The sequence below is a fragment of the Macaca mulatta genome, chromosome 5, assembly GCF_049350105.2.
Source record: "Macaca mulatta isolate MMU2019108-1 chromosome 5, T2T-MMU8v2.0, whole genome shotgun sequence".
NCBI lineage: Eukaryota > Metazoa > Chordata > Mammalia > Primates > Cercopithecidae > Macaca > Macaca mulatta.
Genome location: NC_133410.1, coordinates 9,699,793 through 9,726,467, shown reverse-complemented (window position 1 = coordinate 9,726,467; position 26,675 = coordinate 9,699,793). Strand labels below are relative to the sequence as shown.

The following is a 26,675-nucleotide window of genomic DNA, read 5'->3' as shown; positions in this document are numbered from 1 at the left end:
AGATGCAGAAAGGGAAAAGGAAATCAAAGATCACTGCCAAGTATTGGACTGAAGGTGCTGGAAGGGGGCTCAAGCAGAGAGACTGGAGTGCGTAGGGTGATGTGCTCTGTTTCGGCAGAAGATGAAGTGATTGCAAGAACAATTATTTGGTTGGCCCACTGATGTTCCGTGCCTCAGTTTCCCCACAAGCCTATGGCACTTCCGGCTTTTCCAGGATGTGCTGAGCTCCTGGTGCAATCAATTAGCCTGTGTTGTTTCCCCGGAGGACGCTTGACCAGCGTCCGTGACAAGCAAATCGAGCAGCAGTTTAAAAAGCTTTATATGATTCATTTCACTAGGTGGGTGGGATGGGCTGAGTGGACCGGAAAGGCAGCTGGCCCTAAATGTTTGAGGCCTTGTAAAATGATGTGCATCTACTTAGGAGACTAGTAAATGGTACTGTCCTCCCCAGGTGCGATAGCCAACTTGGGAACCTTGAGCATCTCCTTTCAAGGTCCGATCTCAATTCAATGCAAAACAAACAATTTTGCCCTATTATGCGTAACATTCTTTAATAACATTTTCTGTTATTAAATTCTGATATGTTGAGAGTTTATAAATCTTTCACCATTCTATATTTTTTAAAAGTATATCTAAAATCTCAACACTTAGGATTCAGATTTAGGGCAGGGAGACCTGGTAATGCTTGTTGCTCTTTGTAAGCAGTTTACAAACAGGCTTTAACCACTTACTGTCTAGGTAGATGGCTCTTTATTTTCCAGCCTTGTTAATATTTTCCTTCAATAATCCACTGTAGGAAGAACAGCTCCTGCTCCCCATTCCCCATTCTCCCCACCTTCTTTCCTTCTCTCTCGTGTGTCCCTTAGTTGCTTCCAGCTGGGCCTGCTCTGACTTCCTTTGCAACATAGCTGACACACACTCTCCAGGAGACGGGCAAACTGATGCATAGCCCTGGTTCTACTCCCAACTAGCCTGGCCACCTGGAACTAAATCCCCTCCACTCTAGGGCCCCGTTTCCTCATCTGTAGCATGGAGCTGAGAAGAATGCCTGCCTATTTGCTACTCAGGCTTGATGCAAACATGAAATAAAAAGAGAGTTTGAGTTCAGCTCTCTTCTTAAAGTTAAAAAGGCCAAAGCTGATTATCTAGAAAGGTCAGAGGTAGTTCCCAGTCTTTTGGGTTCTTGAGGCACCTGGGAAGAAGTTGAGAAATTCTCAGACTCTATCCCATACTCCTAAAATTGGCCTGGTTAAAGCCATTGAGGCAACTGTTATATGGGCTGTCAGAGCACAGAAATGGTGCCCATAACCTAGAGACACGATGAAACTGAGGGCTCCTTCTCAGTGCAGGGATAGGTCAGAATTCCTCTGGTATCAGAGAGAGTCAAAGGACTCTATCCAATTAACGACATGGCTTGCTATTGTGTATAAGCCCAGACTCACAGGCCATTTATGTATTTGTATCTAGGTATCTATTCATTATCTTACAAACATTCCTGCAAGCATGCAGGGTCAGTTATCCAGTGTTCTAGGAGAGAAAAAGATGCCCAGGCTACAACCTACCCTTGCAAGGCTCCAGTGCAAGGGGACACGGACAGGTACATGTATAATGAATGCATGTACAGGGCATTTAACAATATTTGATTGTTTACTTGCTTATGGCTTGGCTCCCTAAATACACTAAAAGCTCCAGGAAGCAGTCTTCATCTATTCTTTAATTACTATACCCTATTGCCTAGTGCATTGCCTGATAAGGAATAAACCCAATAACTATTTATTGAGTAAATGAATGATTGGACTCATGAACAAACGAAATGAATGGCAATAGAGAGGTATGCAAATGTACCAGAGGGACTCAAAGCGGAAGCAGCAGGGAAGAATTCATAGGGAAGTAATATTTGAACTTGACCTTGAAGAATGAAAAGCATTTTGCCAGGCCCAGAGGAGGCAAAAAGAATAATTAGATCAATGATATGGGAGCATTAAGGAAAAAAAAGGTCTGGCCCAGAGGCCACAGTGTGGGATGACCTGGCAGAGAGAGACGGTAGCGGGATATAAAGAAGCAACAGAAATGGGATTCCAGGCCACTGGGGCAGGAAACTTAGCTACCGTGGTTAAGAGTTTGGGTTTTCTCTTTCAGGAATAGAGAACTGATGAGGATTCTCAAGGAGGTGACTTGGAAACTTAGCTACCGTGGTTAAGAGTTTGGGTTTTCTCTTTCAGAAATAGAGAACTGATGAGGATTCTCAAGGAGGTGACTTGATAATATTCTGCTATTAATAATTACAAAGGTTGTTCTTGCTGCAGTTTGGTGTATGGATTGGAACCCCGGAGGCCAGGAAAGAAGTTGGGGTAGATGCTGGAAGTCAGCCTAGAGATACTGAAAGCAGAAGTAAGGCTGAATATATTAAATAGCTCAAGAAAGTGACAAAGAAGAGAGAGAGTCAGGAGGCATTTGGGGACTCTGACTGTTAGGATCTGGTGACAGATTAGGATGATAGCAATGATAGAGGGGGAGGGGTGGGAAGACTCAAGGTTAGCACCCAGGCTACTGGTTTGGAAACCGTGTGAGCAATGGATTCTCTCACTAGGAAAAAGTCCTGTGCCTGCTGGAGAATAACCAATTAGAAAGATCCAGAAAATAATTCAGTGTTCATGCCTGGAACTTAGTAGAGAAGTCAGAGTGCAGATGGAAATTTGCGAATTCAGCTGTATTTAGATAGAAAAAAATGAATAATGAAATATGTGAAATAGTATAATGAAATTTTAAAATAAAAAATGGAAAAATGAAATTAATGATAATGAAATAAGCCATCATCTTTCTAGATGGTCAATATACACAGTAACAAAATATACCCAAACAACTCACAGATTTTTAAATGTATTACGTTCTATTCTATGGGCTACAGGCAAAGTCCAAGATGAAGAGAGAGCCTGAAGTCATCCTGAAGTATTTCCTGGACTTCTTTAGTTTTGTGTGTCCCTGTATGAGTGTCCACTCAGCTGCTCGGTGGACCAGGCACTGACCCAGGCCCTGGGGACGCTAAGTCCTGCAAATCTCTGCTTTAGTGGAGATGGAAGTTGAACAGTCAGATGTGAACACACGTTACCTGTTAAAACAGAAGTAAAATTAAAACTCAGGCAAATGCTGTGAAGGAACGAGTCTGAGAGGTCAAAGAGGATTCTCTGAGGAGGTAGCACTTGAGCTGAGTTCGGAAGTAAGAGTTGCCATTAATAAGAAGGAAGACAAGGGCATCTGAGAAAGGGGGAACGGTACCTGAAAGGGCCCCGTGGGAGGCAGCAGAGAAAGTCCAAGGATCAGGAAGAGGCAAATTTGCTCCAAGTGGAACTGGGAGGACAAACAGGGTAGCTGAGCTAAGGAGGCCATTGTCAGGAGCATTTGTGGAGGAAAAAAATCACCAGTTAGTGTTTGATAGAGCTCACGAAATGCCTGCAAAAGAAAGGAAAGTGTAGGAAACTTGGCTGATTAAATGAACTAGGAATGTATAACAATGATGCTTTATGACACTGAATGTATTTAATGAATGTTAGCAAATTAACTCAATGAAAAATAAGTTAATCTCTTCATAGAAAATGCCTTAGCAAACTGCCTAAATGATATGGGAGCTCAATAAATATTACTTGAATCAGAGTTGCTATTGCTAAATAGTCTGTCTTCCCACGTTGGATAATGTTTGCTAGATTTTTATGAAATTCAACAAACATAGGAAAGCATCTGAGACATTGCCTGGTTTATGGTTGCTGTCCCTCAAATTTCTTAACAGCCTCTCATCAACCGTGTGGCAAAAGTACGATATTCTTCATTTTACAGAGGAGACAGATACTGGCAGAGCTTGAGGACGGTACCAAGGTCACCCTGCTGATGAGGGAGAGGCAGCCCACATGCTTGTCTTGACTGGGCACTTCTTCTGCCTCACACTACTGTTTCCTGTAAAATAAAGCTCTTACATTTAAAAATTAAGTAATTGGATTACTTTAAACACAGATTTTCTTTAACCCTAGCGGTAATGCAAAGAGAGATTCAGAATTATGTGTGAGACATAATTACTTAAATCTGACTGGGTGGTTGTTTCTATGAATGAATGCACTTAATTAATTTTTCCCCTAGCTTCTTGCTATTTCCCAGCTATAATTTATTTTCTTTCGTCCCAGGGGCAATAGAAGGACAACTAAAGAAGGAACCAACGATTTGAAATTCCAGAACTTCAGTCTGCCAAAAAACAGGTCAGAATATTTCCTTGTTTATTAACAGAGGAGTGAAAATGTTAATTCTGTAACAAATAAGCTGACCATCACACACACGGAAATTGTCAATGTGATGGAATGACCTGTAGTGACTTAGAGGTCAGACAGAGACCAAGGTACAGGAGAAGGGGCTTGGCTGGGGTTGAGCAGCCAGAAGGTGTGTGATACACAGCGAGGCTGAGAAGCCCCCACCTCCGCAGCTCTGCAGGCCAGGCCTCCTTCCACCCACCCCTCCCAGGTCTCCAAACAAGCCCAGAGAGAGCCAGTGATGGGGAGGCTTCTCTTCCAATGCCAGTGAATGATTTGAATGATGGATCATGGATCCGGCCACAAGTTTACCTTGGAGTCTCACAGCAAGCAGACAAGAGACAGCCAAGTGCTTACATTGCTATTTCCTTTGTCTTTCGATTGAGAATAACGTTTGCTGAGCAGTGATGGCATCAAAACTTGCACAGGCTACTGAAAATGCAGAGACCAAAGACAAAGTGTCTCCCTCAAGGAGCTCACAGACTAGTCAAAAATCTCAGAATGGAGTGCTAACTTGATTGAATGACTGACAAGAGACAAGACCTAAAGTCAAATCCAGCTGTGCACCGCCCAGCCCTGCCCAGCAGACTAAACCTGGGCCACATCCTCATGTGCAGAACTGTCTCTCTGATGCTCAGGTGGGACTCCCTGGCCAAGCATTCCTGTGGGTGGCTTCTGTTCCTAGAGGTACCCAAGGGTCCTTACAAGTTATATCAATCCTCATATCCCAATTCAAGTCCATCCAACAAACATCCTTCATTCCCTACTATGTGCCAGACACTATAAGCAGTCTTGAAATTCTAAAACGTTCTGGAATAAATAGTTCTCCTAAGCAGAGTAAATGAATGCTGGTAAGATGATAGAATACTTGAGGTGTTTTGCAAAACCACTTTGAGTAGAGGGAAATTTGTGCCTGTTCTCAGACTTCTTCAATGTTTACATTAAATACATTTGAATAATGCATTTTAAGTCCGTTTTCCTTATTTCTTGACAATAGCAAGAGATGGGAGATGGAAGGTTTAGAAGCCCTCCTTCAAATGGAGAGGGATGAAGCAATTACATACATCAAAGTAATATTTACAGTTACATTTGGAGGAAAAAAGACAGAGAGAGAAGAGCAGTGCTTTTTTCTGAAGCAAATTATTTCAAAATGTGTCATAGCATGCTCAAGATATATTAAAAAGAGCAACAGATGATGTTTTTGCAACCTGTTCTAAACTATTTATAAACCTAAATTAAAAAAATCTATAGACATACAAATCTCTATACCACTGCATATTTTATAATGAATGCATTATATGAATATAAACTACTATTTGAGATATATAAATCAACTAAAAATGTCTGAAAACTACAAATTTGTATCTACCATCTTCCTTGGTAAAAATTATAATTATCAATATTTGATGAGAAGGTAAGGAAGAAGCTACTTATGGGCAGCATTGCAGTGTAGAATGAGTCCATTGGATCGGGATTTCTATCTCAGCTGACCTACTTATTAGCTGTGTGGCCTCAGACAAGCCTCTTTTTCCATTCCGACACATCCTGTGTTTTAGAAGTGATATCTGAAGCCGAGCGTGGTGGCTCATGCCTGTAATCCCAGCACTCTGGGAGGCCAAGGCAGGCGGATCATCTGAGGTTGGGAGTTCGAGACCACTGACCAACATGAAGAAACCCCATCTCTACTAAAAATACAAAATTAGCCGGGCGTGGTAGTGCATGCCTGTAATCTGAGCTACTTGGGAGGCTGAGGCAGGAGAATCACTTGAACCCGGTAGGCGGAGGTTGCGGTGAGTCAAGATCAAGCCATTGCACTCCAGCCTGGGCAACAAGAGTAAAACTCCATCTCAAAAAGAAAAAAAAAAAAGAAATGGTATTTGAAAAAGTAGACTCTGTTGTTCATTATTGAATCTCTTGAGCCTTCCTGTGTCCACAGAATAAATGGATGACCTCTGAGGTGTGCTGGGAATAGAGTAGGTTCTCATTAAATAACGTGGGCTAATAGTCACTGAGTGGTCACTGTGTGCTAGGTGCTGTTCTAAGAGCTAATAGGTAACCCTTCCTGGATCCCAACAATTACACTCTTATTAGTTTCCTGTAACAGCCCAGAGAGGGTGAATAACTTCCCTCGAGGCTCAGTGGCTAGTTGTGAGATGGTAAATGGCAGCTGTAATTATTACTAATATCAACAACCCTGGTGCTCCCCATCACTGCCCTCATGCTAGGTTGAGTGTGGGAGTTAACTCTCCTGCAGGCCCCTACAGCCCAACCACCCCAAGTTCAAAAGTGCCTTGATCTCCTGGTAATAAACAAAGCAAAACACCAAGTTGAGTGCTGGACCCCACTTGGATGATACGGCCTGGGAGGATCTCCAAGAAAAATACATATCACATCCACATTCATTATCCATGATCTGTCTACAATATTGAAATGAATGTGTTTTATAGCATCTCACTAAATCCCCAATACCCACTTTTATTTTGTACTGTTTCCTCATGTCCATAGTGAAAGAAAAACACCAACTGATGTTTCTCAATTAAATCCAAACTCCACTCAATAACTGAGCACCCGATGTGCGCCAGAACCTTGGCATCCAATGTGCACCATAATCCTCTGAAGTAGGCATTCATATTCCCATTTACGATAGGGAAAAATAGTCTGAGGGAGGTTATATGTTTTTGTCACAGTCCCAGTGGAAAGGGGTACCAGTTGGATTTGAATTCAGAGTCTAGCTTCAAGTCAAGTGGCATTTCTGGGATTTTTTTGGTTTGGTTTGGTTTGGTTTGGTTTGGTTTTGAGATAGTTTCACTCTTGTTGCCCAGGCTGGAATGCAATGGCACAATCTCAGCTCACCGCAACCTCCACCTCCCAGGTTCAAACGATTCTCCTGCCTCAGCCCCCCAAGTAGCTGGGATTACAGGCGTGTGCCAACACGTCCAGCTAATTTTGTATTTTTAGTAGAGATGGGTTTCTCCAAGTTGGTCAGGCTAGTCTTGAACTCCCAACCTCAGGTGATCTGCCTACCTTGGCCCCCCAAAATGCTGGGATTACAGGTGTGGGCCACCCACCGTGCCCAGCTCTGGGTTCTAAGTGATCAAAACTTTCTTATGTATATGTATATATATGTATATGTATATTCTTATTTATATGTATATGTCAGCATATACATATGAATGTAGATTTCTATTCTGATGAGTCACTAATCTGCTCCTGTCAAGTCTCCCCACCATGAGGAAGGGGCATGTGCCCAGCCCTTCTGGAAAGCACAGCCACATTTACATCAGGGAGGCCTGGTAGCTGCGGTTCCTAGAGCGTGGGCCTGGGACCAGCAGCTTCAGCATCATCTGGGAACTTAGCATTGCTGATTCCCAGACTCTGGCCTACTGCACCAGAAGGGCAAGTGTTGGAGCCCAGGCACCCGTGTTGAAATAAGCCCTCCCTGGGGGTGCCAGTGTTTGCTCAAGTTAGAGAACCTCGAATGGAAGCATGTTTACCAGGAGTGTAAGCTTCCAAGTGGCCTGAGAGGCCCCTGGGCTTGAATTCCGCTCTGCCCCTACTCACTGAGTGACAGTGAGTGGGGTGGAGGGAGGAAGATGGGAGGCAGAGGGTGGAGGGAGATTGGAAAAATGGTGGATGCAGGAGCTGTTTCCCCACTGGGGAAATGTCTGACTCCTTCCATTAACCTCCTTCAGTTCTCTTTGTTGGGCACTGGAAAAATCAAAGATGAATGAGACATAGTCCCTGACACCAGCATGCTCAGTATCTGGTGGGAAGCAGAAGAATGGGTGTGGAACTATAAAGTACATACATAACAGATCATAAGCCCGTGCCATGCACCATGGCAGACACAGACGCAGGCCCTAGGGAACAGGAGGTACACAGGATCAACCAGGGAGCTGAAGGGCTTGCCAAGTCCTCTCTCTAGTGAGCAGCGCCACCAAGGTTCTAATCCATGTCTTCACTTTCCAAGCACTAGTCTCCTTTCCTTCCTTTACTCTTGGCAGCGCTGCTAGGACAGTGTCACCACACTATCCACATTCAGACCCTTCCCATTCGTCACCTCATCGGCTATGGAGTTCTTCCTTTCTGCCACTAGCACCCGCAGCAATAGTTAGATCCAGGGGGGCAAAGTGCAGGCAGCCGTAATTTCTCAGGGCCCATGAGGCCCAGTCGTCATCCTTTGGAGACTGGAGTCCTCTTTTTGTTTTTCTGGGTTTTTTGTTGTGTTTTCTTTTGTTTTTTGAGACTGAGTCTCATGCTATCACCCAGGCTGGAGTGCAGTGGCGCTATCTCAGCTCACTGCAACCTCCACCTCCCGGGTTCAAGTGATTCTTGTGCCTCGGCCTCCTGAGTAGCTGGGATTACAGGCGCCCGCCACCACGCCCAGCAAGTTTTGTATTTTTGGTAGAGACGGGGTTTCACCATATTAGCCAGGCTGATCTCGCACTCCTGGCCTCAAGTGATCCACCCACCTCAGCCTCCCAAAGAGCTGGGATTACAGGCATGAGCCGCCGCGCCCCACCTGGAGTCCTCTTCTATTCGGTGAACTAGGAGGCCCTCTACTGGGCCCCTTCAGCCAGGCAAGCCCAGGAGCCTGCTGGCCACAACCGCTGCCCGCTCTCCTGGCTGCTCTGGTCTGCCCCGCCTGCCCTGAGCCTCTGGAGCACCGAGAGAGCCATAAGGGTCACACTTCTCACTGTGGCCCACCTCACCATGTAGAAGGCAGAGTGCCGCCCTGAAAGGTGTCACAAGCAGAGAGCTTTGGGACAGGTCCTAGGTTCTTTCACAGAGGATGCAGAGAAGAAAATGTGGTGCTCCACTGGCTTTCTGGAAATTGTCCCCAAAGGTCTCCTACATAGTAGAGGCTCAGGCTGGGCGCTGTGGCTCACATCTGTAATCCCAACACTTTGGGAGGCTAAGATGGGCAGACCATTTGGGGTCAGGAGTTCCAGACCAGCCTGGCCAACATGGCGAAACCTGATCTCTACTAAAAATACAAAAATTAGCCAGGCATGGTAGTGGGTGCCTGTAATCCAAGCTACCAGGGAGGCTGAGGCAGGAGAATCCCTTGAACCTGGGAGGCAGGGGTTACAGTGAGCTGAGATCACATCACTGCATTCCAACCTGGGCGATAGAGTGAGACTCCACCTCAAAAGAAACTAACAAACAAATAAATAAATAAACAACAGAGTAGATGCTCAAGAAACATTGGCTGACGGGGGAGGAGGAAGAAGGGAGAATCAAGGCAGAACCCTAGGGTCTTATGTTATGGATAACCCTAGGACGCTGTTGATCTGTAGTATACCGAGAGCCTCCTATAATGCCTGGCACTTACTAGATACTTAAACAGACGTGAAAAAGAAACTTTAATAGGGAAAGAAGGATAGAGAAAGGAGGAAGAAGACAGAGACCAAGTGGGGAAGTGGGGGAGGCTCAGAGAGTGGATGAAGGGATTTCAGGAGCTGCTCTGCCCACTAGAGGAATGTCTGAGCTATAACAGGTCTGGCAAATCATCCTGCTACTCTACTTGTCTGCTGCACAACCCATCAGAATGTCAAATATTTTTGTTTTCTTTTTTTTTTTTTTTTTTTTTTTTTTTGAGACGGAGTCTCGCTCTGTCGCCCAGGCTGGAGTGCAGTGGCCGGATCTCAGCTCACTGCAAGCTCCGCCTCCCTGGTTCACACCATTCTCCTGCCTCAGCCTCCCGAGTAGCTGGGACTACAGGTGCCCGCCACCTCGCCCGCCTAGTTTTTTGTATTTTTTAGTAGAGACGGGTTTTCACCATGTTAGCCAGGATGGTCTCGATCTCCTGACCTCGTGATCCACCCGTCTCGGCCTCCCAAAGTGCTGGGATTAGAGGCTTGAGCCACCGCGCCCGGCCCTGTTTTCATTTTTTAATATGCGTTGGGAGCATTATAGCTTATAGGCACAGGACTATAGCTTATACAGACATGTTTTCTGCCCTCAAAGAACTTAAAGTAAAATTGAGGAAAGGAAAAAAACACAAGTAAAGTTTTACAATATGAGATTTAAATAATAAACTAATAATTAAATGTCATCTTCTAGATTTACTAAATGCATGATTCGAGCAAGAAGTGCCACAGTGTCTCAGAGGAGGGAGGAGACCAGACAGGCCCTGGCAGGGCAGGTTCTGAGGAGGTGGGAGCCTCACTCAGCCAGGAGGGTCTTGGGGGCATGAGCTTGATGAGAGTTCTGAGCGGCACCAAACACTTCCAGCGTTTTCCCCAGGTCCCCTTCAGGGAATTGAATGCCCCAAATATTTCTTATAAAAATAAAATAGGTAAGAGGAGAATTCTTGAAACCAATCAGGAATGCCTTCTAGAAAGAATGAACCCATGGATTCACTTATTTAAAATGAGCCTTGGCCTGATTCCATCTCGGGGTGAATTTCATCTGGATTGAGAGGGGCTCTCCAATCTCTAATCTTGAAAATGTACAAGCGATTCCAGGGGAATTTAAGTGGCACTTGTGCACACACATGGAATAGGTTCCTACTACATTCTAGGCACTCCATCTGGCCTTGTCGGGATAGGACAGGTCAGCCTATAGACCCAGACATGATCTGCAGTGTATCTTTGGCCCATCTCGCTTTGGGATGCCCTCTTTTCTATGCTTCCCTCTACATGCGCCTGTGGCATTCATTCACTTATGCATTCACTCACTCTTACCCAGTCAGCACCATGTTGGTGTGCACATGCTCCAGGCACCGTATTAGGCAGCAGGCCTCCCTTTTAGAAGCCAGAGGTTCAGGGTAGGCAGTCTGAGAATTCCAGTTGCATTCTGTTCTAGTTATGTCAGTGTGAGTTCCATTACATAGGTACCAGGAATGTGCCCAGGTAAGGAGAAGAGGGCATCGGTGGCCACATGGGAAACAAGAAAAACAGTCTGTCCAGGCCATCACTACCTATTCCCTGAAATATTATAGAGTCCACTCCTTCTCTCTCAAATCAATGCTGTGTGTTCCTATGTTACCTCTGTGAGACACAGTTCTAAGCATTCTTCACTCTTGCAAACCTCCACACGACCTCTAGGATGAGGCTTTGCTCATTCATCCCTCCAGATTCCCTACTCTCTGAGCACACTGCATTTCCAAACCATAGTCCCCACAGCTCCATGATGCAAACGCTCCACCTTTGAGTGGTGGAGACAAAGGGGAGAGATGTATCATCAGACAGGCTCGGTGGGACTCCCAAGGGGGCTAACCTCAGCTAATCCAGCTGCAAAATTAAAGGGTTCATTTATGGTGTTGAATGTCCCTTTTGGCACTAGTGATATTTTACAATGGCCCTAAAATTGAGATAAAGATGCTTTCTACCAAGAACTGCTATGAGGTTTGAGTGAAATCATCTTTCTACAGTGCCCGGTTCCAGATGCAGTGCAGACATTCAACTAGAGGGAAGAAGGTGATGAATGCAGAAACTTTCCATCCTTCCTTGTTTTTATCTAGATTATATTTAAAATGAGTAACTCTTAGAAGTACAAATTGTCTTTCAAAAATTAGAAAGTCTTATTCTAGAGTCGCTTTCTAATTTCAGGCGACGAACTTAAAATGAGATGTGGAGCTGAACCAGTTGATTTCAGAGGTTTGGGAGAGACAGAGAAGGCTGGCAGTGTGAAATCACCCTTATCATTTCCCAAGGGTTTTGCTGCTGAATTCTGGACTAGTAGTCGGTGCCTGGGGAGACCCAAAGGACTGCATACCACACTCGAGGAGGCAAAGAAACATTCATCTCCATGCCAGGAGCTTGACCCTGGAGACAGAACCAAATCCCTCTCTATGGGACTGGAATAACACACCATCCGAACTCTGTTCCCATGGATAAGCAGAAGGCAAGCACGCCCTGTCTACTTCATCACAGCCAGTTCTGCTGGGCAGCAGGAGAGAAAAAAGTGGAAGAGGAGAAGGAGTTTACTTTAGTAGCCTTTAAAAATTAAAAATTATGAGAAGTATTAAATTATTTAAAAGTATTACAAATTAAAAATAATCCAGAATTTAAAATCTGTATTTGTAATGAGCTTTAAATATTAAAAAACACAGACCTCGAAAGGTCAGCCTTGTTCATTTCCTGTGCCACACACTTTCTTGTGACAGGGTTGACACCTGCTTACACACACCGGAAATAGAGAGGAAGGAAAAATTGCTTTCTTTAGGCCCAGCTGTGGAGGGGAACAGAGATAGGGAAGGCAGAAGGGTGGATGCCAACTTATAACACCATCCAGCTGTGGCCCGCTTGCACGTGGCCGTGTTACGGATGCTGTTGACAAAAGGCAGCCGGGGTGCATCCTTGTAATTCCCTGGCAAAAGGCAGCTTGCTAACACATGGGCCTTGCCTGAGCACAGATAGAGTACATCAAATCTCCATGAAGTTTGCTAGCAGTTCCTTTCATTAATCACCCTGGGCTGTCAAGTTGCAGAGTGTTAACACAGGAGTCCTTTCAGATAGCTCATCCGTTGCTTGTGTCAAGACAATGTCCACAATCCATGTAGACAAAACTATGGCGTTCGGGCCACCTCCCCTGATCCCCTCCCTCCCAGACCCTAAGCGCCTGGTCCCAGCCTTCCTCTTTTCCCTCCCCGCTTTGTTTCTGCAGCTCTCTGGCTCACAGCAGCAGGCTCAGCTGGAATAACAACACCATTCCCTGTTTGGCTGATGCTTCCTCTGCTAATTCACTTGGCTTGCACTGACGCACGGAGAGCCCCAGGGTGCATAATCCCGGAGGATGTGACATATGAATGAGCACCATTACTCTGGAGCCCCACTGAGAGGCAGAGTGGATCAGATAAGCCACTTTCAGACAGCTTTGACAATTGGGAGGAAGCTCCCAGACAAGAGAACTCTGCGGTCTACGTTGCTGCCATAGGCTTGTAAATAAGAAGGGATTTGGAGGGAGTCGGACAAATCCCAGCCCTGCCGATTGCTTGTGCCACTTCAGGCACGTTGCTGAACTCGTCTTAGTTGCAATCTGCAAAGTGGAGCTGGAAATGCCTAACAGCCTAAGTCTATGCCTTAAACTTACCCATCACCTCCCAAAGTTTCCTCCCACCCTCTTTACTTATTGTTATGATTAAGTGTGTGCATGTCAAGAACAATTAATATAAGATTTACTCCCTTAGCAAAAATGCAATTATGTGATATAGTACCGTTAGGCGTAGGCACTATGCTGTCCAGTATATCTTGAGGACTTATTTATCTTGTCTAACCAAAGCTTTGTACCCTTTGACTAATATCTCCTCATTTTCTCCTCCGCCCAGCCCTTGGCAACCACGCTTCCACTCTGCCTCTATGAGTTTGACTATTTTAGAGGTATCATAAAAGCAGTATCATGTAACACTTATCCATTCACAAGTATATACTTACATCCAAACTCATCAAGTCATCTAGTTGTACACATTAACTATGTACAGCTTTTTGTATGTTAAAAATAATAAGTAGATAGGAACATTCTAAAAATTGTGAAAATGAATGTAAATGGGTTGAACAGACCATAAAAAAAAAAACTGCCTACCAGCCAGAGTTGAACCTATCTCAGTGCCCAAACAGGTGCTTACAAATACAGGTTATTTTATTTTCTGTTTGGTGCCACTCTTTTTAGATGTCAGAAGGCTTCAGTCCTGCCTCCAAGTGTCTGAGACTAGGAACAATCCGGTAGCCACTCTAGACCCCAGTTCTCCCATTTAAAAAGCTAACGAACTGGACGACATTCTCTCCAACATGCTTTTTAGCGCCAGTTTGTCTTTGATTCTAAAATCCAGGTAAGGCCAGGGTTGGAAGATAACGAGAACCCTGATTTAGAAGTCAAAGTTCCTTCTGGAATCTCAGAAACAGTTTGCCTTTTATTAGAAATTCCCGAGCTCCAGCCGCCTGCGCTGGAGGCTCTGCCTCCGATCAACGGGACGGCTTTTTACGCTTACATTAAGCTCCCTGTACACAGTCACAAAAACATATCATTTCCATGTCCCGTGTCATGAGTTGCAAGTCCTGGGCGCCTTTTGAGGCCTTAATCAAAGACCGAGATACCAGAGAAGAGGCCATATGTTTAAAGTGTCAAGAGAAAGCACTCAGGCCTCCGATAAATGATTTGCTCCTCACTGGCTGATTTACTGTTCATTTCTGCAGAACCTCCGGCAGCCTGAAAGGGCGCCAACTGTTAACCACAAGGGCTCTGAGGTCGCAGCTGCACGGTGCCTCCTAAGCAGGACTTGCCGTTTCCTATAGGCCTGGGGTGAGGGAGACAGTAGGGCCCCGGGAGGCGGATAGGCTGGTGTCAAATCCCTCAGTCTTAGAGGCTCTGTGGATTGGGCAAGTTGTAGAGCCCTCTGAATACCCCATTTCCTGTTCTGTAAATTTCAGGCGGTAAGAGCGAGCCCACAGGTTATTTCATTTTGGGGTGTAAAATGGTGAACAGAAGGCAGTAAGGTACGCTGAAGTCAGACGCAAGTCACAGGCCGTGGTCTCCTGGTTACAAACGTCTTACTGCTTCACTATTCTGTGCCCAACGTCCCAGACACCGAAGAGACCTCATAAATATTTACACCTGGCGTGTGTTGCGATGTTCAATTAATTGCTCCTGTGACGCACTTTGAGTGCCTTGGAGGAAAGGTGTAATGCAAAGGCCTGGGATTATTAAAGGCACAAACGAGTCAGCTCACGGAAGCAGCGTCCTCAGGAGCCTTTCACTGCCTCGGGGCTTTTCAGAACAGCCCAAAACCTACGGAAAAAGTGTTTCCAAAAGGATCCCATCCAATGGTTGGATTGTGGCTGTGCAAAGACCTTGTCAGAAAATGAGGCCAGGCGCAGTGGCTCACACCTGTAATCCCAGCACTTTGGGAGGCCGAGGCGGGCAGATCACCTGAGGTCAGGAGTTCGAGACCAGCCAGGCCAACCTGCTGAAACCCCGTCTCTACTAAAAATACAAAAAATTAGCCCAGTGTGGGAGGTGGAGGTTGCAGTGAGCCAAGATTGTGTCATTGCACTCCAGCCTGGGCAACAGAGCGACACTCTGTCTCAAAAAAAAAAAAAAGAAAAGAAAAAAATGGGCAAAGACATGTACAGATAACTTACCAAAGAAGACACATAAATGGCCCAAAACCTTTTGGGAAAAAAGAAATTCAATCTCACTAGTCATCAAGGAAATGAAATGGGTAAAATGAGGAATCAAGTGCCATGTAGGCAAAGTGGTTTTAAGGTATGGATTTAATGGTGGTGAGACACAGTGAGATGAGCTCTTCACATTCCATGCATAACAATATAAATTATTATTAATCGGCGCAGCTCATCCAGAAAGCTTCTGAGTAATATGCAACAAGGGGCCGAGAGTGTTCACGTTATTTGACCCCTTCATTGTGCTTGATAACATCTCTCTATAGAAAGATCCAAGCCGGGCATGGTGGCTCAAGCCTGTAATCCCAGCACTGTGGGAGGCCGAGGTGGGTGGATCACAAGGTCAAGAGATAGAGACCATCCTGGCCAACATCGTGAAACCCTGTCTCTACTAAAAATACAAAAATTAGCCTGGCCTGGTAGCACACACCTGTAGTCCCAGCTACTCAGGAGGCTGAGGCAGGAGAATTGCTTGAACCCGGGAGGTGAGATCATGCCACTGCACTCCAGTCTGGCGATAGAGACTATGTCTCAAAAAAAAAAAAAAAGAAAGATTCAGAGATGAGGTTTAAATGCTAAATACACATGGCAACATCATTTTACAAAGTTAGGACTAGCAAGAACCTAAATGCCCCTTAAAAATATCATGTAGATCAGGGGTTCCCAACCCCTGGGTCCCAAACCAGTACTGGTCCGTGGTGTGTTAGGACCTGGGTCGCACCGTAGTAGGTGGGCAGTGGACGACTGAGCATTATCGCCTGAGCTCCGCTTCCCATCAGATCAGCAGCGGCATTACATTCTCATGGGAGCGCAAACCCTTCCATGAACTGCGCCTGGGAGGGATCTAGGTTCACACTCCTTGTGAGAATCCTACTAATACATGATGATCTGAGGTAGAACAATTTCTTCCCTTCATCCTGAAACCATCCCCAACCCCCGTCTCTGGAAATACCGTCTTCCAGGAAACTGGTCCCTGATGCCAAAATGGTTGAGAACCACTGAGGCACATAATCAACACCTTGTTTTTCAATAACATTTGAAGATATAGAATATATTTGTAACATCAAAATCCTACACGTTCTTTTATATTATTATTTTTTCAAGAGATCTTGCTATGTTGCCCAGGTTGGATGTGAACTCCTGGGCTCAAGTGATCCTCCCACCCCAGCCTCCTGAGGAACTGGGACTGCAGGTGTGTGCCACCATGCTGGGCTCTTTTATATTGATACGGATAAAAGAAAAACTTCAGCCGAATGAAATTTAAAGGAGCTTAATTGACCAACTAATGGTTTGAGAATCGGGTGGCCTTCCCAGCCACAGGAGGCTCAGAGACTCCAGTGCAGCCATGTGGTGGAAGAAGGTTTATGGACAGAAAAAGGAAAATGATGTATAGAAAATGGAAGTGAGGTACAGAAACACCCAGATTGGTTACAGTTCGGCATTTGCCTGATGTGAACACAGTTCCAACAGTTGGCTACATTTGACTGGCTAAAACTCAGTGATTGCCACAACGATAGGCTATTGTCTGTTTACACCTCCACTTTTTATAGTTCATGATGTATAGAGAAATCTTTAGGCAGAACTTAAAATATGTAAGGAGGCAACTTTGGGCTAAGCTTGATTTGACAATGCCTATATGTGTTTAAATGCATGCATACATCTTCAGGTATGTATATAGCTATGTACATGAGAATAACTAAAATATAACCCATAGTGTCCATTTTTATTTTCTTCAACATGTTGTTTTCTAGAAAATAGAAATATGTACATTATTTCTGTGTATAATAGAATAATATGTGACTTCAGGTCTGTAATAGTACATACGTAAAGCAGCTTCAGAGGCTGACTTGTACAATGATGTTTGATGACTGCCTGTTCGTACGCAGGGGATCGGTGGAAGTGCAGCAATGGACACTTAACTTGGTTCTCTTTTCTTCCCTAGGTCATGGCCTCACTGCAATAGTGCAACAGGTGAGTCGGGGCTCTCTATCACCTAAGTGATGGGAATGTCAGCATGAGTCTGTTGGGCTGTTATTTCCATTCTTTTTTGTTTTTATTTCAATAAAACTATGGCCTATTCGAAGTGACATTAGCCACTGCCATTCCTTCCAGTTGCCCCAGGGTACAGCCTGATCTGTGACTCTCGCAAGCTTTGGAAACTGGCTGGATGGATGGGAATCCTGGCTCTCTACTTAGCTGTGCAGCTTTGCATGGAGCACAGATCTTTCTGAGCCTGAGTTCCTTCATCTGTGCAATGGGTATAAGTCTAGCTCAGTGCCAGTCTTATGGCAACTCGCTAATATTCATTCAACTAAATTCTATATAATTAGTTACCCCAAAACATGGGTGGAAAGAATGAATGGTTCAAAAGCCATCTTTGATGCTTCTCCTGTATCTCTCTTCATAGCCTCTTTTCTGGTACTAGGCACTTAACAGGAACCCATTAAAGCTTAAGTAAAAGCATGCACTATTCATCGGGGAAGGTTATTATTTCAGGGAAAGTTCCACAGAACTTCCCTAGAAAGCTGGTGTCTAGATAGAATGACTGGAACGAGGCAGAAAAACGGAGACGTTGTCCAGAGGAAGCACGCAAAGAAGTGATGGAGTCCTAAGGAGTTATGTACTCGGCAAAGGCATTTGAAAGTTTCATCATACAGCATGTTGGAGTGCATAACCAGCCCTCAGCATGTCCCACCCAGCAGCCAGGAGAACTGGGCAAAAAGCAAAAGTGAAAGCGGGAAATATGAGTTCACACAGGCAGAGAGCACCCAGCCTTAATCCCTCTACAGAAAATTTTTTCATTCAACTTCCTGGTCAGGCCTCACCAAGGTTGTGTTCTCTCAAGGTAGATAATACCAAATTGTGTTGGGGTCTTTAGTATCAAAGGCACCTCTCACCCCTCCCATCCTGCACTGGCATCCTGGAGGGTAGAGAATATTGTAACGGGGTGGCATACCTGGGAATGAAGTGGCTTGTCTGATGTGCTTGGCAACTGGTGAATCATAAAGCACACAGGTAAAATAGAGCGGCCAGCTCCACCTACTTGTACCCTCTTCCTCCCATCTTGCTCAAGACAGACAGAAATGGACAGATGGGCACTCCATTTCTTAACAACAATCTAGAGACACCAGCAGGAAAAACAAAACAAATCGAAACCCCACAAAAGTCCATTGAGATAAAGTGGCCCAGGCCTGCTCATACACACTCGAACCTACACCTTACCAGAAACACTTAGCAGCAAATCATGACATTCCCAGTCTGTTCAAAATAATAGCCCAGACCAGGCGCAGTGGCTCACGCCTGTCATTACAGCACTTTGGGAGGCCAAGGCAGGCGGACCACAAGGTCAGGAGTTCGAGACCAGCCTGGCCAATATGGTGAAACCCCATCTCTACTAAAAATACAAACATTAGCTGGGCATGGTGGTGGGCACCTGTAGTCCCAGCTACTCGGGAGGCTGAGGCAGGAGAATCACTTGAACCCCAGCGGTGGAGGTTGCAGTGAGCCGAGATTGCCCCACTGCACACCAGCCTGGATGCTCTGGGTGACAGAGCAAGGCTCCGTCTCAAAAACAAAAGAAAAGAAATAACAGCCCAGCAGACCTATGCATACTTATGAATTGGCCTAGGCATACTTATGAACCACAACAAATGTCTACTAAAGCACAGCAGACCTTATCTAATTAAGATACGCACGACGATTTACAAAACAGACTGTGCACCACGGTGGTTTGATAACGTTCCCAGATACTTCAAGTTGTTTCTGATTTTTGACGATGGGATCATTTGAAAGCAGGAGAGGGCGTTCATGTGAGAAAATACTAGGGAGTCATTAAAATGACGATGTTGAAGCATATTCATTGTCATGGATGTGTTGGTAGCATGTGATTTTGTGAAAAAGCAGGGAAAAATAGGATACACAGAGTGATTGTATATTTATAAACTATAAATCGATGATGGGTGGTGTGTGTGATTATGTGTGTGTCTGTGTGTGTGTATGAGTGACTTGACTATAATCAAATATTTGTATACTTGTATGATTTGTCTTGCTATGGTAACATTATAGTAATTTTTATTCCCTTCTTTTTTGCGTATCTGTGGCTTATAATTTTCTACAGTAGCACATGTTTTTGTATGCTAAAAACAATCTATCAGAAAATATTCTTTAGGAAACTATTCCAAGCCTGGAGAAGACAGACATATATTCAAACTGGGACAGTCTGTCAAGGTCAATACCTTCTCAGAGGCTGATACACAGAGAACAGTGCAATGCTTTCCATAAAATAAACTCCTGAGTTTTTCTCCTTCCCCTAAATGAAGAATGTAACTGGAAAAGATGGCCCTGTTTAGAAAGTGGATCCTTCTGTCTTAAGCCTCCACGTATAATAAAAACATTGATGAAGATAGATATTGGCTGATTTGATTTAAAAGACAAGAAATTTCATTTTGTCCAGGAAAATCTTACTTTTAAGTCTTTCTAAGGAAAGCAGTCTTCAAGGTTGATTTTTCCTACTTGTAAAAGAAAAATTAATAAGGATTTTAGGACACGAGGGAAGACAGGCAGGTATAGCATATGTGAGCATCTAATGCCCCCTGCTGGCTATTCCCAGATGCTGCGATGCCTGTATTAATTGAGCGGATGCTGGCGTCCTCCTGGTTCTCTCCACAGGGTGTTGGGAATAATCGTGAACAGAAACAAATAAAAAAAATTGACAGTTGAATCTCTGGGACAAGCCAGGATTTCAAATCATCCCAAGATGGGTAAACCCAAGGATTAACATTGTCTTCAAAATTCAATTACAACAGTTAAAATTCACAACAGTTAAAAGTGAATATTTTCAAGCCCATGTTGGGGTTTAGCTCTTCGGCAGGCATATAGTAAAGCCAGGGAATCCCTACTTTTAACAAGATGATTCCAATTCAAGTAGTTCTGGGCCATTCTTCTTTAGAATTGCTGGCTGAGGGTTAAAAAGAGAGAGAAGAAAACTATCCAGACTCTTCCCACCAAGACGCTGTCCTCAATTCTCTAGATAACAAATGTCTCCATATTTCATTTGAATTTCTAAGGGCACTCAAGGAATGGGACAGGAGGCAGCTGCCTTCCCTATCACCATTCACCCACTCATCCATCCATTCATTCAACCAATTTGTGATACATTCATATCTGTGCTTTGGGTACAGATTTAAAAAAAAGAAAGAAGGAAAAGGAAAACAAAACTTAAAGGTCCTGGGGATTCAGGTAGTCTGAGATTGTATTACTGTATTTTGCATATGAGGAAATTAAGAACTAGAGAACAGAAGTAAATTTCCAAGGGCCACCTAGTGAGAACATTATGCCTGTTCTCAAACCCCCATTAAAGGTTTCCTGTGTAGCTATTTCTGTGAGTTTGGACTATTTGTGGCTTCGAATTATTAGCTCATAATCTTCAGATCAAAGAACTGTTGTTCAGTGAATAAACTGAAATGCCCAGAGAGCTAGATGACTGAGTCTGTCTCTCTCTCTCCTCTCTCTTTTTTTGTGTATGTGTGTGTGTGTGTATGTATACATACACACACACATATATATATACACATACACGGTCATGTGTCACATACTAATGGGGACGTATTCTGAAAAATACATCATTAGGTGATTTCACCATTGTGTGCACATCATAGAATGCACTTACACAAACCTAAATTGTGTAGCCTACTACATACCTAGGCCATATAGCATGGTCTATCGCACGTAGGTTACAAACAAAACATCCTGCACAGGATGTTACTGTGCTGAATATTGCAGGCAGTTATAACACAATGGTAAGAATTTGTGTATCTAAACATAGAAAAAATACAGTAGAAATACAACATAAAAGATAAAAGGGGTACACCTGTGTAGGACACATACCATAAAGGGAGCTTGCAAGACTGGAAATTTCTCTGGATGAGTTAATGAACGAGTAGTGAGTGAATGAGAAGGCCTAGATCATCACTGTAAACCCATGTCGACATTAGAATCTCTATGCTTAGGCTATTTGATTAAACTATATATTTTCTTCAATAATAAATTAACCTTAGGTTACCAGAACTTTTACAGTTTTAAATGTTTAAAGTTTTGTGACTTTTTGACTCTTTCCTGGTAAGACTTATCTTAAGCACAAAGGCATTCTACCATTTTACAAAAATACTTTCCTTCTTCATGTCCTTATTTCACAATGTTTTCTTCTATTTTTAATTTTTTTATTTTTTTATTCTTTAAATGTTTTTGCCAAAAACTAAGACACAGGTGCACACATTAGCCTAGGCCTGCACAGCGTCAGGATCATGAATATCACTGCCTTCTGCCTCCACATCTTGTCCCACTGGAAGATCTTTAGGGGCAATGACACACATAGAGCTGTCATCTCCTAGGATAACAATGACTTCTTCTGGAATCCCTCCCAAAGGGCCTGCCTGAGGCTGTTTTACAGTTAACTTTTTCTAATAAGTGGAAGGATGCTTTAAAATAACAAAAAAATAGTATGACATAGTAAACAAACCAGTGTTACAGTTATTTTATCATTATGAAGTATTACATACTGTACATAATTGTATGTGCTAGACCTTCATATGACTGGCAGCAGACTGGGCTTGTTTACACCAATGTCACCACCACAAGTACATGAGTCATGCATTGTGCTATGACGTTATAATGGCTACAACATCATTGGGTAATGATACGGATCTGATGAGTGGAGGAAACCAGGGTCCTCAGTCTTGTGCCGAACTGGATAAAACGACATGGACACATGTGGAGTGGTCTTAAGGAGTGGAGAGTTTAATAGGCAAGAAAGAAGGAAGGAAGAAGAAAACAGGTCCCCCATACAGAGACAGAGGGAGGGGGGATTTGAACAAAGAGAAAACCCCTGTGTAGCAGAAAAGTATTTGCTTATATGAGGAGGCTGGAGGGGGTGGTGCCTGATTTGCATAGGGTTTAGGGGATTGGTTTGACCAGGCATGTCATTCATGTAGCCCGTGAAAAAACTGGCCCTCCTAGCCTTTTAATATGCAAATGCAAGGCACCATGATGTTCTACACACTGATATGTGGGGTTGGCCATGTTGCCAAGGACATGTGGGGACAAGGGCGAGAAGAGGGCAGGAATCACCAAGTTTGGGTGGACCTAGTTTCTAATGGCTGGCCTTTGCATATCAAAATTTGCTAGCTGGTTCTAAGAGCCCGGGCTTTCCTACTAGACAAGAAGTATCTCTGGAGCTGCTTTAAAAGAAACAAAAACTTTCCAAGGACCCCTTTTCCTCTCTATTTGCCTAAAATAATTTATTAATAACTCCCATAACAGTAATAGGAATTTTTCTGCTCCATTATAATCTTATGCGACCACGGTCATATATGTGATTCATCATTGACCAAAACATGGTTATGTGGCACATAAATGTATATACATATATATTTTTTCCATACCTATTTCTCTCTCTCTCATTCCCCTCTTCCTTCCTCTTTTCTTCTTCTTCCCAGTTATAAGCCATATAGTCAAAACTCACTGACTGTCGTAATCCTTTACTCAGAGATGGTGAAATGTAAGATTTAAAGAGTTCTACTTTGGCCTTCATCTGGCCACCCAGATGACAGCAGCCACTGAATCCCTGTGCCTCACAGCTGAAGGGGACCCCAGCTTGAAGAACCCTTGTGAAGCATCAGCAGGTGGATATCAACAGAGTTGAACGCTGAAAAAGTCGCACATGTTGCTTAAAAATGAGCACTAAAAAATGAACAAGTTCTCAATATAGATCTGAAAGCAGTGCTAACGACCTGGGTTGAGTGAGAAGGATTTGGTCATGACGTTAAACTTGAAAAGACAAACACACAACACGGCATCTTGTTACTGGGCGCTGAGCCAAGAAGTTATCCTCTGGGAATTCCGAGTTGATTTCCCACCTAAATTCTATGGACCAAAACTTCTCAACAGCCGTTTGGGGGTAGATGCTATTACTCCCATTCTACAAGTTAACCCTAGTTAACTGAGGCTTATAAGCAATTGGGTTTGCCTGAGGTCACATGGCTCCAGAGTGACAGGGCCAGGATTTAAGCCTAAAACTTCTCCACTCAGCTCCCATGAAATACATGTTGCCTTCCTCATGCCTTTGATCAGCTGCTCTGCTGTGTTCCCGGCAAACACTAACCTCCGTAAGGAGATAAAACATCAAAGGCTGCAAGGCACTTAAAAAAATTCATGGGGCTTAAACACGAGAGATGTTTGTTTATTTATTTATTTTTTCTTATGTAAGTCAAGTCCCAAGGTAAGCAGTCCAAGGCTCTTTGGCAGCTCTGCTCCTGGAAGTCCTCAGAGACCCTGTTCTTCCTGCCTTCTTGCTCCCTCCCTTGTATTGGCTTTAATCTTACAGCCTAAAATAGTGATGTCTGTACTCCAGGCCACAGGATGGAGAAAGAAGAGAAAAGGGAGAAATAAAAAGTGCATAACAACTTCAGGAAGTATCCTGGAAATTGTGACTTGATTTTCCACCTAGATTCAATTGACCAAAGCTTGGACTCATGGGCCATGCATAGCTACAAGGAAGACATGTAGCTCCAGGTGGCCACGAGCCCAGCTAAACAGCAAAGGGTTCTGGTACCAGAGAAGACAGAGAAAATAGATATGGGGAGACACACGACTGTCTCTGCCACAGAGTAGTTAGTAACAGGTAGCTGGGACTCATGGACCCCTCAATTTTCAACACATATTCTTAAGTCCAGCTGGCAACCTGCAGATTTGGAGCCAACTCTGATCTTTGCCACACCTCTCCTCCCCTTCCCCATTGCCCTGAGTCTTCTTTTGAAACTGAAAAGAAACCAGAAGCTGGTTTTGCTTGGGGAACCTGTCTGGCTTGAGAACGTCCAAGCAACCTGCTACCTGACTTGCTTTCCTAGGGAAATAGAAAGTACTAAACCACTGCAGGCTTCCTATTTTTATTTCTCTTCTCATGCAAGATAAGCATATTCTCGTCATGGGACCCACCGGGAATTCTTCCAGTTCAGGATTTCCTTTGAATGTGAATATCCCATGGCAACAGCACTTGAAGGTCCACCGGCTACCCAGTCCCTGCAAAGCCACTAAATAGGGGCATAGATGAAGGCACCGGCCCTGCACCTCCAGAGACTTAAGCTCCCAGAAGTGTTTCCAAATGAAAATAATCTGAGAGTCTCTATTTCCCTAATGGCCTGTCTTCCTTTGGAAGGGAACTGAAGCTTTTAGGTTAGTGGTTCTAAAACTTCAGGGTGAATAAATGTCACCAGAGGAGCTGGAGGAAAAAAAAAAAAAAACAGACTGATTCAACTGGTTTGCTCTGGGACTCAGGTTTTGCCTTATTTCCTTTTTTCAGCTCCCAAGGTGAGTCTGATGCAAATGGTCAGGGGACCTCAGTTGGATGGGTATTGGCCAAGCACCTCTGTCATCCTTGGCTGGGCCTCTGCAGACACAAGAAGAGTTGTTCAAGGGACAGCCACAGGGCTGGAGTAACTGCCTTCTGGCTATCAGGAGGCTCTCCTGGGCTTTACACTGCGTATATCTATCTTCACGTCCCTCTTAAAAATAACTTTCAAAGGGACATTGTTTCTTGCAAAAAGACGTTTCCTTGAGGGAAACAAAGAAGTCAGCTGTTCTCTGGAGCTGTCTGGTGTCTGTGGGTGATGAATGTCTCTCCACACATCCACGCAACACAACCGTAACTCTCCCAGGATGCAGATGTGAAATCTACTGAGCAACTCCCTTTCTCTTTTTAGAGAATGGTCCCAGGAAGCCAATCTTTCTTTCAGGTCCAGGAAGATGCGAATGCCTGGAAGGGTTTGGGTGAGCCACTTTGGTGGGGATCTGGGACCATGAGGGGAAGTGTAAAGCTCTGTTCGCTCAGCGTGGGAGGAGGAAGGTTCCGTCACTGCTTCCCGGTTCTGACATGTTCCTGCTGTACTGCATTCTGTATTTGACAACTGACTGTTTATTGATTGTGCATTCACTGTATGCCCATCTCTGCTACACATGGGTTGCAGGAGCCATCAGGAGCCTGAAGTCTTGCCACTGCCTGGGGGGAGGCAGGTACCATAGTTTGTAACTAGATTATTTATTGGTTAGCTTTGTTCCTAGACGCTATGGAGAAACTTTAAAAAAAAAAAAAAAGTATTAATCAGGGAGGACTACCATCTACAATGAATAAACTACAAATGTTAGTGGAATATAAAAAAGGTTTATTTCTTCCTCACATCACAATCCAATGTGGATCAAAGCAAGGCTTTTTCCAAACAGTCATTGTGATTCACTTCCCTTTTACCCAACAGCTTCCATCATCCCCATGGGCCTTGGGGTCTCTGCCCAGCCACTGAGGCAAGATCAAGAGCATAGAAGGTCAAGTAGGGCAACCTAGATTCCATCACAGCCAACACCCCAGGGGTGGGAGATCCATGCCATGCCCACTCGCCTGCCCAGGGCAAGGGAAGGAGAGATATGTACACCAGCCAAGCACCACAGGAAAAGGAGACAGACCTGGTGCACACATGTGTGCAGCATTCTCACTGCCATCCCAGGTGCCAGGGGTGGTGAGGTACAGGGCTGGAGAGGTGCTCTTTAATTTTTGCCTGACATCGGTGGTCAGGGAAGCCCCCTCCAGGGGAAATGACATTTCAGATACAGTTGGATAGTGGACAAAGATCCAGGCATGGGCAGATCCAAGAAAAGAGGGCTATAGACAGAGGGATGGTGTGTGCAAGCTCCTGAAGTAGCGTGAGCTGGGCGTGCTGGGAGACTCAAGGAGAAGCTGGCTGAAACAGCGGAAGTCAGAGGTAGAAAGAGGTAAAGGAAGAGTTTCATGATTCTTATTGCAGAATGGTGAGACAAGCTTTATTCCAGATGATGGAGATAGGTACGGGATTACTGCAATGAGTGTTTGCAGTATGAAAGAGACTGGGCTCAACTCAGAATACAATAAAGACAAGTGGAAATTTATAGGAGAGGTGTAGCAGGACAAGTCGCAGACAAAACCCCTCAGACACGGAGTTAAAGAAGGAAGGGTTTTATTTGGCTGGGAGCTTTGGCAAGACTCACGTCTCCAACAACCGAGCTCCCCGAGTGAGAAATTCCTGTCCCTTTTAAGGGCTTACAACTCTAAGGGGGTCCACGTGAGAGGGTCATGATCAATTGAGCAAGCAGCGGGTACATGACTGGCAGCTGCATGCACCAGTAATCAGAACGGAACAGAACAGGACAGGGATTTTCACAATGCTTTTCCATACAATAT

At 44.4% G+C, this 26,675-nt stretch overlaps 1 protein-coding gene across 2 annotated transcripts in view; it reads left to right on the top strand.

The window, feature by feature from the left end:
- CLNK (cytokine dependent hematopoietic cell linker) overlaps positions 1–26,675 on the top strand; it is a 246,907-nt gene that overhangs the window by 133,738 nt on the left and 86,494 nt on the right. For both annotated transcript variants that reach the window (XM_015138006.3, XM_015138007.3), the window contains exons 3-4: positions 4,173–4,244; positions 17,358–17,386. In XM_015138006.3, coding sequence (XP_014993492.1) covers positions 4,173–4,244; positions 17,358–17,386 — 101 coding nt within the window. The remainder of the gene's footprint in view (positions 1–4,172; positions 4,245–17,357; positions 17,387–26,675) is intronic.